This window comes from Tenrec ecaudatus, chromosome X (assembly GCF_050624435.1).
Source record: "Tenrec ecaudatus isolate mTenEca1 chromosome X, mTenEca1.hap1, whole genome shotgun sequence".
Lineage (NCBI taxonomy): Eukaryota > Metazoa > Chordata > Mammalia > Afrosoricida > Tenrecidae > Tenrec > Tenrec ecaudatus.
The window spans coordinates 112,349,499-112,367,949 of NC_134548.1; the positions used below are offsets into that span (position 1 = coordinate 112,349,499).

General features: G+C 48.3%; 1 protein-coding gene across 1 annotated transcript in view; it reads right to left on the reverse strand.

Annotated features, from left to right (window-relative positions):
* The window catches only part of LOC142433653 (glycine receptor subunit alpha-4), a 41,245-nt gene that overhangs the window by 18,663 nt on the left and 4,131 nt on the right, over positions 1 to 18,451 (reverse strand). The window contains exons 2-3 of the mRNA XM_075538437.1: positions 1,453 to 1,586; positions 529 to 596 (exon numbers count right to left, since the gene is read on the reverse strand). Coding sequence (XP_075394552.1) covers positions 529 to 596; positions 1,453 to 1,586 — 202 coding nt within the window. The remainder of the gene's footprint in view (positions 1 to 528; positions 597 to 1,452; positions 1,587 to 18,451) is intronic.

Consider the following 18,451-nt stretch of genomic DNA (forward strand, 5'->3'; position numbering starts at 1 on the left):
TGGGAGTGTGGGCATTTTCCATTTCAAAAGGAGCCTACCTCAGGCTGACTTGACCAAGATGGGAGGGACCAAGACACTAATGAATACTGATTATGTGTTAGACTCTCTGCTAAGTGATTTCTCTATGTGATCGTCGCATCTAACTCTCACATGAATGCTACGAAGAAGGCACTGTTACATTCCCTATTTTATCTATGGTGGGGACAGAAACAGACAGAAATTTTAATAACTTGCCTAAGGTCACACAACTATTGGTATGGTCGCATCTGGATTTGAACCCAGAATGCTCCGTTTCTACAGCCTATGATCTGCACCCAGCTACCTCACACGTTTGACTAGCCGCTGCCAACACTTGCCTGTCTTGAGCTATATAAGCCTGGGGTGAGAGAAAGATGACTGTCTAGTGACCAACTTCAGACCTTCTATGACTTTAATCATGACCGCAAAAGAGAGAGGAAGTGCTTGCTATCTGATGCGCTTGTTGCATTCACACAAGAATGGAAGCAGGGAAGAGGGAGACCCCCTTACCATAGTGGTCTCGGTGACGGAGCCGAAACTGTTGATGAAGATGTTGCAGGTCACATTCACGGGTGGGCCTAAGGGCAGCAAAGAACAGCCCATTGGCAGAGTATTCCAGGAGACTGGGAGCAGATCACAGAACTCCCTCCCAGACTTTCAGGCCAGGGCATTGCTGGGAAGAAGGCAGTGTCAGCTACATGGGCCCCCTGGGTAATGGGGAAGGGTGTCTCCTGAGCTGTAAGCATTAGCTTCATCTCGTACTTCCAGCCTCCTTTTCTTGGGACAGGAAATAAGTATGGCTGGGTAGTGTACCCCCAAAAGAAGTGGAAAATGATGTGTGTGTGCTTTAAAAAAATCATTTTACTGGGGGCTCTTACAGCTCTTATCACGATCCATCAATTCATCCATTATGTCAGGCACATTTGTACATCTGTTGCCATCATCATTTTCAAAACATTTCCTTTCTACTTGAGCCCTTGATATCAGCTCTTCATTTCCCTCCTCCCTCATGAACCCTTGATAATTTATAAAAAATTTCTCCCAATGTCTTACACTGACCACTGTCTCCCTTCACCAACTTTTCTGTTGTCTATCCACCTAGGAAGGGGTTATATTTAACTCATCGTGATCGGTTCTCCCCCCCACCTTCCCCTACCCCTCCTGGTATCGCTACTTATTGGTCCTGAGGAGTTTATCTGTCCTCGATTCCCTGTGTTTCCAGCTCTTATCCGTACCCATGTACATGCTCTGCTCTAGCCAGATTTGTAAGGTCGAATTGGGGTTATGATGGGGGAGGGGGGGCGGGAGGAAGCATTAAAGAACCAGAGGAAAGTTATATGTTTCATTGGTGTTATACTGCACCCTGACTGACTCGTCTCTTCAGAAAAGGGTTTTTGTTGTTTTTTGTTTTTTTTTAGGGTAAATAATACATACCTTTAAAATTGGGTCGAATCCTGGCGTCATATCCAGATGTTCGCCCCATAAGCTTGTCCAGAAAATCAGAGGGGGACATGGGCTGGGAAACCACCTTTGTCTCAGATTTGAGTTCCTCTTTTGCCAAGGCCACCCTGGACAGGAGAGATAAAGACTCCCAAGATAAGGTGTTTTCTATACTTGTGACAGAGCCTCCATCCCCACCAACCTCTGACTGGGTTCTCAAACAGGCAGGATGATAGAAGAAGAATGGTGTCTGGGTGTCCATTTCCAAAATGAAGAGAACCCCCCAAACAACCTTACCTAACACTGGAGTTAGACCTCGAAAAGTGCTGTGTCTGTTCATACTCACCAGCCCTATTCAAGGCGAGAGCTGGCCTTTCCAACGAGCAAATGGAAACTCCCAAAGGAGGAATGACTTGTCCAAAGTCCCAGAGCTAGTGAGCTGCAGGGACAGGCCTCAAAGCCAAGAGTGAGGCCTCATTCGGGGTTCTGCTTTAGAAAGTGTTTTAAAAGCACTCAGAGAAGAATGCCAGCAACAGAGAGTCAGAGAGTTGCTACAACGTTTTGCCCATCTGGCCCAGCCAAGGCTGAGATGGGATCTGTGTCCATCTGCATCCTTGAGAGTGGATTTCCGTGGCTCGGGCTTGGCGCCGGGCTGCTTGGATCCTTAGGACCTTCCTTCCAGGGAAGGGGGCTTGGTTCTGGTGTTTACTCCAGCAGGGAACTATGTTGTGAGTTCTCCCGCATACTTGAGGGTTATGGCAGCTGCATGCACGTGAACTCATTTTGATAAGGAATTAGGTGGAGAAGCAGGGACCTAGGAACATGGGGTGGCCCTTCGGAGGTCAGTTCCCATCTTCTTTCCCTTAAAAATGTGCTTTGTGGGGAGGAGAGGGGTGGGCAACATGCTTCAGCATAATACAGAAACCAACTCCGAACAAATGTGGGTTTTTTTCAGAGCAGCAAAACCCCTCCCACATGTCTGCTTACCTGCTTACCAACCAACGGCTAGACCAGGGACCAGAGGCTCTGCCAAGCCTAAGGGACAGGGCGCGGGGTGCAAGGCTCTGGGCAGAGCTCAGGCTGGTCTCCTGGCCGGCCATGAGCTTTCTGCTCCATCCTGCCATCACCGCTGCGGCAGGCACTGGCGTGAAATCCACCACTACCACTGCTGCTTCTGCTATCTCATGGGGCTGCGCTGGGGTGGGCAGGGTGACTTCTGGGGGTTAAGGTAATAACGCATCCCACCGTGTCCTAGTCTCCTTGAGCCAACAAGCCCCTCTTTCCCAGGAAACCCACGTACCAGCCAGAAACCAATAGAATCACAAAGATTAGCTAAGCACCCTGCTAAGCACTTTGCACCTATTTTCGTGTTAGTTTCCCATCGCTCCTCTCAGATCGGCATCATGATCATTCCAATAATATAGATGAAGAGGCTACGAGTCAGTGAGGTGATGGCACTCATTCAGGAGCACCCAGCTCGTACGTGACAAAGATTTGAACCTGGGGTGATTGGACACCAAAATGAAATGTATCATAGCCCCCATAGTGGCAATAGCTCAGAGTGGGCTGCCAACCCAGAGTGGGGGAAGGTCAGTGGCAGCCCCTTCCTGCCTGGAGTACTACCCCCTGGAATTGCCTGAACCGAAGGAAGTCCTTGCCCTGGGAACAGAAGCCACTCCTGTCCCAGGTGGGACAGCAGGTCTGGGCTGCCAGAGCAGGTAGCCTAGCAGGTTATGAAAGTCCAAGGAGGCTGGTGCTGATGCTGGAGCAAGCAGAAGTCCATGGCTTCACCACAAGATGTCCACACTGGCCAGGTGCTACTGGCTGCTGGCTGCCTGCCACCTGCTCGCTGGGAGGCCACATGGCTATGCACATGGTGTAGCCGGACAGACCCTCCCCACTGTCCTCAGCCTCACGCTCAGGTCACCTTTCCCACCAGCCCCAGCTCAAGGACCCCTAGACATGCTGTGGGTCCAATTGTCCTGGGTCCCCTGCTGTACTGCAGCACCTCTTGTCATCTGAGGCCTGGAGAGCTGAAACACTGCCACAATTCCTTCTTCCCTTTCATTCCTGGAAAGTTCCCACCTGGCAGGACCTGGGAGGCTCCTGAATTGACAATCCCACACTTGCAAGGTCCTGGGGTGGACTTTGGGGAGAATCCTGAATCTGTCACTGGGTCCCCGAGTGACCTTGGACAGGTCACATTCCCTCTCTAGGCTTCCATTTCCAAACGTACTATGAACTCTCTAAGGGCCCTTCCTGCTCTCACCACACCCAGTCTCCAACCCCAAATAGGACTGCTGCAGCGGAAGCTTGGGTCATAAGGCAGCTCCCCTCCAGGAGGGCCAGTAAGACCCAGCTGGGCACCCTCTTCTCTCTGCTTCCTCTGATCAATTCCAGCTGAGCTGCCAGTCCACTTCGAGCTGCTTGTCACCCTTAGGAAGTTGCCAGCCCCACACTCCATCCCTGCTCACCAGCCAGCCCACAGCAGGGGTGGAGGGTGGTCCTCAGAGGCAGGCAGCCCTAGTGCACTCCTCTCCTTGATGCTCTGATCCAGAAGAGGAGCAGGATGTCCCAGTGGTACCCAACCCTCTGTCTCCCTTCAAGTCAGGCCCCAGCCATTTCTCCTGCTCAGCTCACTTACACTGGCTCTTGGTCTAATGAAATACATGGGAAAAAGTGAAGAACGTTAAGGGGGTGGGCAAATGGGAGAAAGACAGGCTTTCTGGTCCCAGAAAGAGTCCCTATCTTGGAAACCCAAAGGGATAGTTCTACCCTGTCCTATAGGGCTGCTATGTGTTGGAGCTTTCGTTTTGTGAGGGGGTGGGGAAGGTGGGCAAAGCCTGTATTGCCTTCAAGCTCTGGTGAATGGTTGCTACTTCAGGATCCCCTTTCAGGGACTCCTAGCAGCCACACACTCACAGGCAGATGGCGGCTGCAGAGGTCCCAGACTGGGCCACCTCAGCTCCATTCGGCAAACTCCAGCTACTTGAAGCCTCCCAGGAAGGTGGCTGGCAAATGTTGCTCTCATTTTTCCGAGAACTGAGCAGTGTGTGACCAAACTAGTAGGGAGCCAGAGCTTGATGGCAAGATGGTTGGAATCCCTTTCAGAGTTCAGTTACTTGCCTAGCCCTCGCTAAGGCTCCCAAAGCTCCGGTCCATGCAGAAACCTTCCCACTAGCGCAGGGCCTTGACCTGCCCTAGGAAAACCTATTGGCCTTCCCTGAAGCCCTCCTGACTGGGCTTTTTGCAAACTTAAGAGGTATACCTGGGCGCCTTCTGGCCGGGACACAGGAGTGTCTACACATAGACCACCTTCTTACCCCCACTCAGCTCACCTGAGGAGGACCTGCCCAGGCAAGGTCCACAGAAGAAGGACGGAAAGGGTCGTAGGAGCAAGAGTGGTCATTCCGAGGGGACCCTGGAACCCTTCCTCAGCCTGGCCGCCAACGTGAGAGGGGCTGTCCCAGCGCCAGCACCCGAAGTGTAGAGTCTTCCTCCAACTTGGGCTGTAAGCGCTTGCTTGCTCCGAGCCCGTGGGGGGCCAGGCTGGGAGTTGCGCGCACGCTCTCTCCTCTTCGGCTCTCTTTTCCTCTGCCCCGTCTTTACCAGTCAGGGGCCAGAATTATTCCTCTGGAAATGATCCTGACACAGATAACCCTAGCGGCTCCTGCTCCTGCTCCTGCTCGGACTTGCTGCCGGCTGAGGAGCTGGAAGAGATTCTCTTTGGGCAGCAATCACTCTCCAAACCCTGGAGAATCTTGGAGGGGAGGGAGGAGGGAGACTGGTAGGAAGATGTTTCCCTCCCTCCCACCTCCCCCCAGATGCACCCTCCAAAAGCAGCAATTTAAAGGCACAGTCGCCAGCAGCTGGAGTGGGGTTCCAAGCGTGTCCCTGTGCTGGGGAGGAGCGTGGGCTGCGAGCTGCTGCTCCTGGAGGCTCCCAGGTGCTCTGTCCAGCTTGGACGTCGCCAGTGGGAGGAGGGTTTGGGGGCTGCGTGGTTTCCTCTTCCCCACCATTTCTCTGGACCTGGCGGGAGCTCAGCGGGGGCCAGAGTCTCACCAGACTGTTTTTTACAAGGGGTTGGAAAGGACCCCAGGAGAGTTTAGGCGGGTTGTTATTGCTATTCTCAAAATGACTAGCTTTCAGGGTTAGAAGAATGAAGGAAGAGGAGGAGGAGGAAGAGGAGCAGCAACGGCCTCAGTGGCAGCTGCCCCCAACCCTCTGAACGGGGGAACTGAAGGACTTCGGTGCCCTCCTCACATGCAATCTTCCTGCTGGCCAGTCTGTGTGTCCATCCATCAATCTGCCCTCCCCCTATCTCCTTCACCCTTGTAACTTCTCATTTGCTCCCCTCGCCTGCATCCCTCCTCATCTCTGGGGAGGTTGCGGTGCCCTCTGCAGCTCTCAAAATCCTCCTCTCCAGTCTCCCTTCACCAGCCTGGATCATAGGAAGAGAGAATGGTTCTGGCAGGCCCGAGCCAGGCCTGGGACCCAGCAGGCTTTGGTGGGACAGAGGGCGGCCAAGAGCTGGGGCCTAGTCTCAAGGAGAGCCCTAGATAGGCTGGAGGGGCCTTCAGCCCTGGCTAGAGAAGGAAGCAGGGAAGGTGGGCTGGCCTCATTGTGAAGGCCACTTGCTTATAGACTGTATCCAGGTGCATCTGCTGCCCCCTTCCCTAAAAGATTTCATGCATACTTTAAACCCTTCTGGGATTTCCCCAGTGTTGCTCCCTCCCTTCCATTTTTTCCCTCTGTCCCTGTAACTTTCTTTCCTCTCTCCTTCCTTCTCCCTCTTCCTGCCGGCTAATCAGTGTCTCCTGGTTCCTTCTGTGCTTCACTTTCTTCTCCCTCCCTTTCCTCCATCCTCACTTTCCTCCTACACTACAATGGCAAGAAGCTAAGGTTTTCGTTTCCTCTTGGGTGGAAACCCACACCAACTTTCCAAGATCTGCTGAGTCCTGAGCATGTGCTAGGGGATGGGGTTGGTCTCCTCCCACTGTACATGAGTCAGTCCCAGAGAAAATGGCAGCACTGACCTCAGCCTCTCCAGAGGCATATTGGTGGGAGCACCAGCATCTCTTGTACAGGGTCCATTGACGACTTAGAGCCAATAATGACTAGGCGACCGTTGGGGGGAATTTGCGCCACATCTCCTTTCTGGCTGTATTCATATTAAAGGGGGATTTTCAAAGTACAAATAAAAGGGAAAGAAAAGGCTTCTGATGAACACATACTAAAATATTTATGGGGGCACTGGGCTCTCAGAAATGGGTCTAGAATCATTACAAGCCTCAAATAACAGTTATATGCCCGGTAAATACAAAGTGCGAATTGTATTAAAGCCATTTCTAGCAACCTTCCTACCTGCCTACCCTCCCTACCTATTTCCCATAAGAGTCCTAATCCCCACTCCATGAACAGGAAGAGAAGGACATAGAGTACTTCCAGAACTTCCAGGGCAGGGGAGCCAGGGGGTGGTTGGGCAGCCCTTGACTTCTCTGCTTAACGCAGTAGTTTCCTTGTACCCAAGATCCTGTGCAGTCTGGCCAGCCTGCTCCTTCCACAAATGTCTCTCTAGTTCACATACTGCTCCTCCACCCAAAGCACTTAGTCTGTTCATTCTGATTCTCCTTGCTGGACTCAGCTTTATTGTCACTTTCTTATGGAAGGTTTCTTGAGAATACCCACCCACCCATGCAAATAGGTGTGCTTCCACAGGACCTTCAACTCTCTCTCTCTCTCTCTCTCTCTCTCTCTCTCTCTCTCACACACACACACACACCAGTAACAACAACAACCACAAATACGACCCCAAACCACTGTCATCAAACGGAGTCCAACTCATAGCAACCTTATGTGGGATTTTTGAGATCGTAAGTCTTTAGGGGAGGAGATGACTGCTTTCTCTCACAGAGGGGCTGGTGAGTTTGAACCGCCGACCTTACCATATGCTGCTCGACCCCTAATCCACAGTGCCCGCAGGACTCCTTTGCACTCTGTTACCTTTGCTAGTTTACGTGGGAGAGTGCCCCCACTACACTGTGAACTCCTTGACTGCAGAGACAGGTTATCCACCAAATCCCCAAGGCCCAGCCCAGAGCTCAGCCCACGTAGACAAGAAGTGGCCTTTTGTTAAAGGATGCACACATCCTGAGCACCCAGTGGCGTTTCCTCAACTCTCTGTCAAACAAGAACGATACACAGGGCACACAGAGAGGGGGCAGAGGTGAGACAATGGTACTAAGGACAAAGGAGGAAGCAGTTTTCAGTCACTTGCCCTGTAGGCCTGTGGACTCATCCTCAGTCTTCGGGGGACTAGTCTGTTGCCTGAGGTCTCACCTCCTGTGGCCCCTATGGGATCCCTGGGTGTTGAAAGTATAGCAGGAACAGCTTCCTGGAGGAAAGACCTCTTTGTACCCAAGGCTCCATCAATGATCAAACATCTGGCAGCCAGACATCCAGAACTACAGCTTTCCAAAACCACCAGGGTCCAGGCTGTGGAGGTGAAAAAGGGAAGAAAGGAGGCAACAGACCCGGGAAACTGATGCTCAGAATGGACCAGCAGCAGGGGAGATGTCCAACCAAAGTGTTCCCTGTACCACTGGGAAGATGAACTGAGGGTTCTCTAATCTGACAAAAGCACAACCTTTTGCCAAGCCCCGTCCTGCCTCTGTTTTCTGTTCTCTTTATGAAATGGTGATAGGTATGAATCTCCACTTTTTGAAATGTGTTGTAAAGGTTTCCTGTAGTGTGCCTGGCTGCTACATTGGCCCAAACTGGCTATCTCTCTGGCCTGGCGCCTCAGAGAAGCTACGCAACGCCAAGTGTTTTTCAGGAAGAAAGATACTGTTTTGTCCTGAAAACAAAAAAAAGCCAAAAAACCAAAATGACTGAGCTGTTAAAAATGGATTAAGCACATTTTCATAAATTTTTCATGTCTGGAAAGAGTCTGCCACATCTCAGCCCGGTGGGGGTGGGGGTGGGGGGTGGGGAGGGACTGAAATTGCATCCTCCCTCCCACAGGGTTCCTGACACCTCTGTCCAGGCAGCAGGAGGTCTGTGTTAGAATGTTGTGGTTGTGATGGCCAGCCTGGGTCCCAAAAGCAGAAGGTCGTCGGTCATCCAGGAATGTCTGCGTCACAGTAGAGATGGCTCAGAGTGACAAACTGCATGGCACACGCATGTACACACACAGAGGCACGCACAAATTTAATACAAACCAAAAGCCTAAAATAAACGAGCTCTTCATTGAAAGAAAAGAATGTTGTGGTTGTTACGTGCCACCGACTTGCTTTCTGTTGAGATCGACTCCATATGACAGAGTTGCACTGTTCTATAGGGGGTTTTAGGCTGTTGTGTTTATGGGACCTGATTGCCAGGCCTTTATCTGGGCTGCTGGGTAGGTTCGAATTGCCGACCTATTGGTTAGCAGCTGAGTGCTTAACTGGTGTGCTACTATGACTTCTCGTTGTGGCTGAAGTATTGTTGAAATCCAATGACTTTTAGCACTGTACTTTGGGGGCAAAGTTTGATAATCATCCAGACCCCCTTGCCAGGAGCCAGGAGGCTATGGCTCCCCATACTACCTTCCCCACTTCCTGAGGTAGAAAGTGGGATGTGGGTACGTCCCCAAACAGGCTCTGTCCCCATGCTGCGGCACTTTTCTGAGCTTTAGCTACTTTTGAAAAGCATTTGGGGAAAGACATTGGGAAGGGGGATGATAGAAAAGACAGACGCCCTTTGAAAAATCTGCTGACGAGGACTGGGGCATTGCAGTTTGATCCCCAAGGAGCAAGCCTGCATCTTTTCGCTGTGTGTTGAGTTTTTCTGTTCAGGGTCATTTTCCACTTCCAAGGATGTGGCTGTTTACTGGAAAGTGGGGGTTCAACTTTCAGTGCTAAAGGAGCTCGGCTGGCAGAGGGAGGGAGCCCTTTAGCCCCCCAGACTTCAGGAAATGACCCACAGTCTGTGTGGGATTGAGGGGGGCAGGTGATGACAGTTCCACAGCCATAGACTGAGTGGAAGTAAGGAAGTCGAACAAAATGGCAGACGTGTCAGCTCTGCTTGCTTTCATCTTAAAGAGTGACTGGTTCAAGCCCAGTGTTTTGAAGAGTCGGCTTCTTTCTTTTATGGAGGATTGTGGGTAGGTGTGGGTTTGGCAGGAAAAACCTAGGGTATCAAAATGGGAAGGGGGGCACAGGTAGGGGAGGGGTCTTGGAGCTATTAACTGAACCCTCCAGGTTCCCAACCACTGAGCAAATCTCAACGCCGGAGAGCATCCCTTAGCAATAGCCTTGCATTTTTTGCTGAGATTTCTGTGTAGTCCCCAGAGGCTGACAGAGACATAGGACACCAGCTAGGCAGGTGCAGTAAGGCCCATCCATGTAGGCATTACTTGTCCCTTTCTAGAGCCTCAGAGCCTTACTCAGACCATCCATCACTGAAGAGCAAGTCACAGGTGAACAGAAGAATTTCCTTAAGGGTCACACATAGTTGGTATGGATTCTCCTGATCTATTGCTTCTCATAAATGAACCATCCATGTCTGGGGATGATGGGACCATGTCCCATCTCTCCTCAAAAGCAAATTGTTTTTTGCTTGTGATCATGCTCCTGAATATGTCATTTCATTCATTTGGGGTTGGAGATAACCCACTCTGTAAACTGTGAAGCCCTTAGATAATATACAAACAACAGAACTTGGGTGTGTGTGTGCATGAATACATATTTACTGTGTGGAACGGCTCTCACTCCTACTGACTCATGCACGCTTCAACAAATGTTTACTGAGAACAAATCATATGCCAGATGTTCGGGATGGAAAAAATACAACAGGGAACAGAGCAGACAAAGACTTTGCCCTTACATAGCTTACATTCGAATGGCCTAGTAATATTATTCCTTCACAAAGATGTAGCTATCATTCTAATGCGCTAGTAATATCATCCTTTCCCAAAGAAGGCTCCTGTATGGATCATCAGCGGTGCCACAAGACCTGGGTGCCTCCCAGAGCAGTGGAATAAGGCATGTATTCACAGTTGAGGAGAGAGAGAGACAGACTACTTTTCAGTGGGAAGATATCCTTCCAAGAAATGTATCTGCCAATCAACTAACCCTAATCCAAACAAAGCAGGTTCCAGGATTCTCTCTGGTGGAGCATACATTATTTGCTACTATTAAAAGCACCTTACTTGCTAGCAGGTACGTAGGAATAACAGCACTCTTGCTGTGGTGCTTCTCTGGGGGGTCTTCAATAATTTAGACTCTCTCTCTTCACTTCTCCATCCCTTCCACCTTCTGTCCTCCTTTCTTCCTACCTAGTCCCTCCCTACTTTCCCATTCTCTACCCCTCTCCCTCCTTCCCCCTATCCTCCCTTTTTATCTGGTTTCCCCCCTCCTTCCTTCCCTTCTTTCTGTCTGTTAATTTTTTTTTTTTTGGATTTTTTTCACTCCTTTTTTTTTTAACCAAGAATCAATCCAGTGCTGCAATAGGACACTGGACATTAGTCACTAAAGGCTTGGTTGGCAAATGACATAGAATGAGAAAAAAGGCTGAATTTGCACGAATGACACCTGCAAGATGCTTATAGTTACTTTAAGCAATGCTATATGCCCAAATGATCAATGTGACGCTCCAGAGGATGCCCCTGCTCACCTAGTGTTTGTCTTCTGAGCATGGACATGTGTGTCTCAGTGAAGCGCTTCTTGGCAGTTTGAGGATGGTGCCCTTCCTGCCAGCAACACAACTCTGAGAGTGCGGTTGTGGCCGGAGGAGTTGGAGTGCGACAAGCAGCCTTTTTTTTCCTGACTAAACGTGGCCCTTGTTCTTTGATTTGTAGCTGTGGCTTGGACACATACTGTACTAATGAGACTCTTCTCACCAGTCACTTACCCAGAATAATTGGAATCCCTGGGTAAAGTGTCACATTGAACAGAGTGGGTTCATTCATTTTGCGAAGTTATGCTGCATGTGACCCAAAGTGACAGATTTTTCTAATCTATGGCAGGCACTCCCAAAGAGTCACCAGAGATGCTACTCAGACAACAGATCACTCCAGACCTCAGCAGGCCATGTGCGTGCGCGCGTGCGTGCACACACACACACACACACACACACACACACACACCAGTTCTTGCTGCCACTCACTCTTGCACTGTCAGCAACATCAGCAGCAGACACCAAGAGAGTGTTGCTTAGTTCGCTTGGACTTCTCTTTCCTGCCTGTGTTAGGCAGAATGGCACAATAAACCTACCAATCACACGGCCCATTGTCACTTTCTTTCTGTAACCTTCACATTGCCTTTCTAGCATGCGTTAAATCCCACGTGTTTGATAATCCCCTCACTTCCCGCAGCAGTGTGCCCACTGCTGAGTCAAAGGCAGGTGCTCTTTCACAACTGCAAACCCAGTACAACCAGCCTCAATTACGGTCCAGTTTTCAGGAGAGACAAATAGGATGCTGAGGTCTTGACATTTTCAGGCAAGTCGTGGCACAGAGCCAGGATACTGTGCTCAGCTGTGTCACCTTAAGCAACCCTTTTGGGAGCCCCAATTGTTTTCCATATACAGGACCAGGTCTAGGAAATGATGGAATGTAGTAGTAAAGGGCCATTTAGAAGGTTTACCAAGGAAGGAAGGATAAACAGTTTACCCTTTAGAAAAGCACCCAGGGGGAAACAGAAAGCAAGGACAGGGGAGCTCAGTTTGTCCGCGGCTCCAGGAAGGGGTGTGTGTGTTTATAAGTGGATTTTTTTTTTGATGACTCAGATTCTGGCAGAAAGTTTGCTGAGATTCCACTCAAGATCAAATAGCAACCAGCATCAGTTAGAGAATTCCCAGATAAAGAAAACTGTGGTACTTACATAATCTGTTATCAATTGGAAGCTTAAGAGTGAAGGGGTGGAGCTCAGCCTGTCCATCAGATCGCAGCTTGATGACCTCATTTAGAGGCGCTAAGGAGATAAATAGCTTGTTGGAGGCTGGACACACACACTCCCTAAGAGACTCTCTACTGACAAGACACATGGATCTAAGCTGATGGCAGCAAGAGCCCTTGACCAAGTGGAGAACCATGCCAGTGCTGAGATGCTTCTATCATCACTGGATCCACAAGACGTTCTACCCACTGGTCTGTGAGCTTCCTGCATTTGGCATCATTGCATAGCTGCATGAGTCTAAAGAGGAATGTATGGACTAGTATCAACATATGGACTAATGCTGGGCTTATGGACTTGATCTGGACTGGGCTGGGATGCTTCCTCAATATTCAATTGCTCTTATATATAAAGCTCTTTCTTATACACATATGAGTGTACCTATTAATTTGTTTCTCTAGTCTACCTGAACTAACACAAGGACAAAGAGGCAAGCCTCCAAAGAGATACGGAGTCCTGGAGAAACGGTTCATCAGCTGAGCACTGTAGTCATGATACCACCAGGGCTCCGTTTCTAAATATAAACCACTGTCATCAAATCAATTTAGACTCATAGCTATACTATATAGGGTTTCTAAAACTATAAATCTCTGTGGGAGCTGACAGCCTCATCTTTCTCCCACAGAGTGGCTAGAGGGTTTGAACCGCTGATCTTGTGGTTAGCAACCAAATGCCATTCCAGGGGTCTCCTTTTAAATCTAACTATATTATAATAATATATATTTACAAGTTAGTTAAAAACAAAAAAATCCACCAATAAGATGGAAGTGGCAAGGGCACTCTGCTTCTATTTGTAGTTTGCGATCAGGAAATGTTTAGGTGTAGGTCTCCCATCCAGTCCCATATTTAACCTTTGACCTCTGCACTGCTCTCCACTAATTCAGACCTCTCCTCACTTGCATATTCACAATGTCACCTGCCAGAGAAGAAATGAAGTCTTTTGATACTGAAACAAGGGTTAGGGTTGGTCCCTTCATTTAAAGAACAGAAGAGGAGGAAGAACAAAATGATGGATTCATCATGGGACTTGATCTTGCTCCGTAGTTCTTCCTTTTCAGGCAGAGAGTGGAAAGTAGAGAAAGGACAAGTGTCCTGCTTTTCTAGGAATTAATGGTAACTCTGAAGACTTTTGTAGGACGAAAGTAGACATTCTTCACTCCATGGTCCACAGAGCATAGAATAGACTCTTTTCCAAAAGTCACACAAGTTGGCCATCAAGCCAAGAAACAATGCTAGGTATCCCCAACTGACTGAGCTTGACAGACAAGAACAAGTTGGGCCAGTCAAGCATTGAGGGACAATGGACATTCAGCCCACAATCAATACTTCCTTTGAAATCAACCTTTCCTGTGGTTGGTAGTGAAGTTGTCTTCATCCTAGTGAGGGGATTCTTTCAGCCAGCAGCCGAATCATGGATGAAATGAATACAGCAGAGACTTATATTTTCCCTAAAGGGCTTGATTCTTCTCTGTTCCACTGCTCCTCCACCCCCCCCCCCGTACCAGTCTTCAGTAATTCTGCTCAGTCTCTGAGTGGAATTGGGAGGAAGAGACAATCGAGTCTCAAGTTCCCTCAAAAGTCTTTGTACAGTAGTTTGGCCCTGCCCTATCATGTGCAGGGATGGCAGCCATGCTGACTGCCATGTCAGAACATTTAGATGTACCCCGGGGCTACATTTGGTGCCTGAAACAGTGTTTGGGAGAGGAGGTTGAGAAAAGATTAGAGGTCAAGAAGAGAGTTTCAGGGGTCCAAGAAAAAAGTAGAGTTATGGTTCCTCAGATCACTGACAATCTCCTGCGAAACCCCCCAAGCCCTAGAATGTTAGAAATGGCTATAGCATCAGAGATTAAGTCCAAGCCTCTCCTCTTGAAGCTCACACAAGGGACCAGAAGGGTGAAGTGACAAGCTCAAGGTGATCCCAGGATTTAGTTCAGAGCTCTCAGCTCCCAAGCAAATTTCCCTCCCAGCATATCGCTGTCTTCTGCCCAGCATCCCAAACAACTCTTCTACTGTGTATTCTGTAACATTTCCCAACTACCCCCTCCACAAAACAAACCTGTACAAACCCTACGCTCTGCATCGTGACTTGTAGCCAAAGGCCTCTGCCTGGAAGAGCTTAAGTCCAGGCAAGCTGGCCTTCCTAAATAGCTACTTTGCAACCAAGATTCAGCAGTAGGGCCAAGGGAGTCCCTTTATATTAAGCTACAAGTCAGCTAAATTATGCACACACAAGCTACTTCCTGCACTATTTATTCAGTAACTCATTCTCTTCCGAAAAGAGGGCTAAGGAGAGGAATGGAGAGTAGAGAAGAGAGAGCAAAAGAGAAAAACGGAAATGAAGGGATTTTCCTTAGAATTTCTTGCTACCCTCCTGCCCCAAACCATTTCATGAGTCCCTGCCCTGTGGGGCCTTTCCCTTCTAGCTGAACAGAGAACCCACCTTCCCTTGCCTTCCCGGGCACATGTTGTCCCAGTATAATAATGATAATGAGACTGTTGCCTCAGCAGTGCCTTTCTTTATCCAAAGACCTTGTCAGCATAGAAGATTGGTGTCTGAACCAAATTTTGTGCTCTGTAGTGGGGTGGGGTGCTGGGTGTCTTCCACTCTTAAGAAGTAAGCAATTTGGGAAGAGGAAGCTGCCTGTTCCAATAGGCAAGTGGGTAGCTAGGAAGTCCCTGGCTTTGAAAGAGTCCATTCCTAAATGAGCTTGGAGGGATCCAGCACCCCCAGACCCATCTTATCTCTGAGAGAATTCAGTACCCCCAACCCTGCCTGTTTCAGATGGAGCTGTACATGCAGGAGTAAATCTGCCTCCACAAAGTTGATCCCTCCCCCCAAGTAAGGTACCATATTCGGTACTTTCATAGCCCTTGTCTGATAGCTATGATTTTGTGCCAACTTGTCTGGTCTACAGTTCTCGGTGGTTTGACAGTGAAGACCTAGTAATCCCCCATGATGAGCTCTCCTTAGGGATGTAGCCTGCTTCTAATTTAAGTAGACCCTGCTTGTTTTTCGTTGGGTCTGGATCCTGCATCTCGCTCATCATCTAGCCTCCAGTTCTTTGAACTGATTCTGAGAGTCTGCCTTGGATTTGTTCACCTCTGCTGCTGGAAGCCTACCATCTGAACTGCCAATCTTGGGTTCATCAGCCTCTACAACTATATGAATCTGAAGAAGTCTCCAGACTGACATCTGACCCACAGACTTGGAATTTGCCTGTTTCTACAACTATGTGAGCCATATCCTTGATATTAAGTGTGTGTGTGTGTGTTATGTGCATCACTGCTTTTGGTTCTGTAGATAAACTAGCCTAAGAAACATGGTTTTCATGAATCTACAAGTATTGTTATCTCCAGAAACAGGCTCAGAGATGTCAAGGAAAAGGCTAGGGCTCATAAGCAGGAACTTTCATCTCTCCATGATAACATAACCTTATGGATGTATTGAGCAGAGTCTGTTTCAGTGGAAGCTCTTGTTCAATATGTGTCAGATGCCAAAGAAACAGTGAATTCAAGAGCTAACTGAAGACAGAAGTGGTTCACAGTGAATGAACCTCAAGTCCCTCACTTCCCTATTGACTGTACCCTCCATCCTCCAAATAATGTAGAGTAAAGGGCTTTCCTGCATTCATTTCAATGAGTCAAGAAAGCATCTTCTCACACAGCCTCTTTGAAAGCAATTGGGAAAGGGGTACACTTTTGTGCGAGACTGTGTGGGGTTAAATCCTTGCTTTACACTTATTAGTGGTGTGGCCTTTCACAAGCGCCTTAGCCAGTCTAGGTCTCTATTTCCCCATATGTTATATGAGGTAACAAATAGACCCCATTCAGCCTTTGTGGTGCTGTGGATTAGGTGTTGGACTGCCAACCATACAGTCAGTGGTTCAAACCCACCAGCAGCTCCATGGGAGAAAAATGAGGCTGCCTGTTCCCATAAAGATTTACAATCTTGGAAATGCTATATAAGGTCACAATGAGTCAGATTTGACTCGATGGCAGTGCGTAATAGGTATGACAACATCAGGGTTTTCAAGAAAATTAAACATGATTATAGATATCAAACTCTAGAATGGGGTGCATAGTAAGCACTCAGTGAATGATAACTCTCCTTATTCTCTACCATGGAACCTTTCTTTCTCTGTGAGTAGAAGTGCTTTTACAGTGCTGTGCCCCAGAGTCTGGCAGGGGGTTGTCTCTGCCAGAACACTAGATGTGACATGAGCTTTGGAGGGACACAGGTCTGGAAGAATCTCACCCAGGACGGAAAACAGCACATGTCACCATCAGAATTGTAGTGCTAAAACAACTCCCATGAGGGCTTCATTCCAGGAGAGGAGTGCTGGGGTGAAGGGCAGGCAGGAAGGTGACTATGGAACCAAGCAGCGAGAACAGAGGAGACAGATAAAAGAGAGAAAAGGATGGGGATATGGGGAAGAGAAGATTTGGGTGAGACATAGAAGGGCCTGCAGGGCTGAGGAGAAACTTGATTGCTACTAGAACATTAAGTACAAATTAGGGGAAATACAATGGAGATCTTTACTAAACGAATTGAAAAACAAGGAAGCAAGAAACATCCCTGTTTGGGAAAATCTTGTGTAGAACTGAGCAGGTGCAGGGGGCTTTGGAGGATGGTTGCCATGGCGATGCTATAAGTCTTCTAGTATATTACCCTGTGATTCTGTCAGCTGATGGGTTCTTTCTGCTCTGGTAAGACCAGGGCTTAGCCCATGGTATCAAGTTACTGCTTCCATCTCTAGCACTTGGGTTATGTTATGGGTAGCATTGGATTACTTAACAAGCAAGGTAACCATGAGTTTACCTTGTGAACTGGCTCAATACAGATTAGGAAATAAACACAAGTAAGTTCAGAGTTACCTTTGCTTATTAGATAATTCTCTCCTGACTGTGAGACCAGCTGGCTTGTCAAGGCTTCTTTGTTGTTGTTGTTGTTGTTGTTGTTGTTTACCGTGAATTGGATGAAGTTTTACAAAGGAGATCAGTTTTCAGCTCACCACTCCTCACCCATCTTGTTTAATCTACTCCATTGCATTCCCCCAGCGCTTATTCCCCATCCTCCCCATTTCCTGTTTTCATTCCCCCTTCTTTCCCAACCCTTCTGAAATTTGTCCTTGGGGAAATGCTGCTCTATTGATCTCTAAAGGTTGATTATTTGAAGGTGTGCTTATCTAACTAGCATTATCATCTCCCTTAGAGACCTGTCTATTATTTGATTGAAGGGTCATACTCTTAGGGCTCTACCAGTCTTTATCTGACCAGTAAGCTTGGTCTAATTCATGACTTTGAGTTTTGCTTGCCTTTTTCTCCCACTCTATCCAAGACCTTCTAATGATATCACTCCTTTTTAGTATAGTGCCTGTCCACGGAGAAGAGAGTGCATGCCCAGAAGCAAGGCCAAGAAGCTGGCTTTGTGTCTCCACCTGAAGGAGGCTAGTTTAGCAGGTGGGGAGCATCATGGTGATGAGGAGATGAGGGAGACCTTCAGGACCCTTCCCTTTGCAACATGGATCCAGTGGTTACTTTTGCATAAAACTAAAACCCAAACTCACTGTCATCAACTCGATGCTGACTCATAACGGCCCTGTGGGACAGGGTAGAACTGCCCCTGTGGTTTTCCAACACTGTAATCCTTTACAGGAGTAGAAAGCCCCATCTTTCTCCCAATGTTCTCAGTTTTCCTAGGACTGAGGTTACAATGCGGACAGACCTAGACGAGAAAGATAATGGAGGGCTTTTAAGAGAAAATCACTCTCTATTCCAGCTTTGAAGTTCTTGAGTGGCACAAACAACTCACACTTAGCTGCCAATCAGAAGGTTAGTAATTTGGTTATAACCAGAAGTATGTCAGAAGAAAGTCCTGGTGATCTATTTCTGAAAAATCAAAATAAAAAAATCAAAGCATAGTTCTACTCTGAGACGCATGGGTTACCATGAGTCTGAATCAACTTGACAATGAATGTTAATTTTTTAATTGGGGGCCTTACAGCTGTCATCGCAATCCATATATCCATCCATTGTGTCAAACACAATTGTACATATGT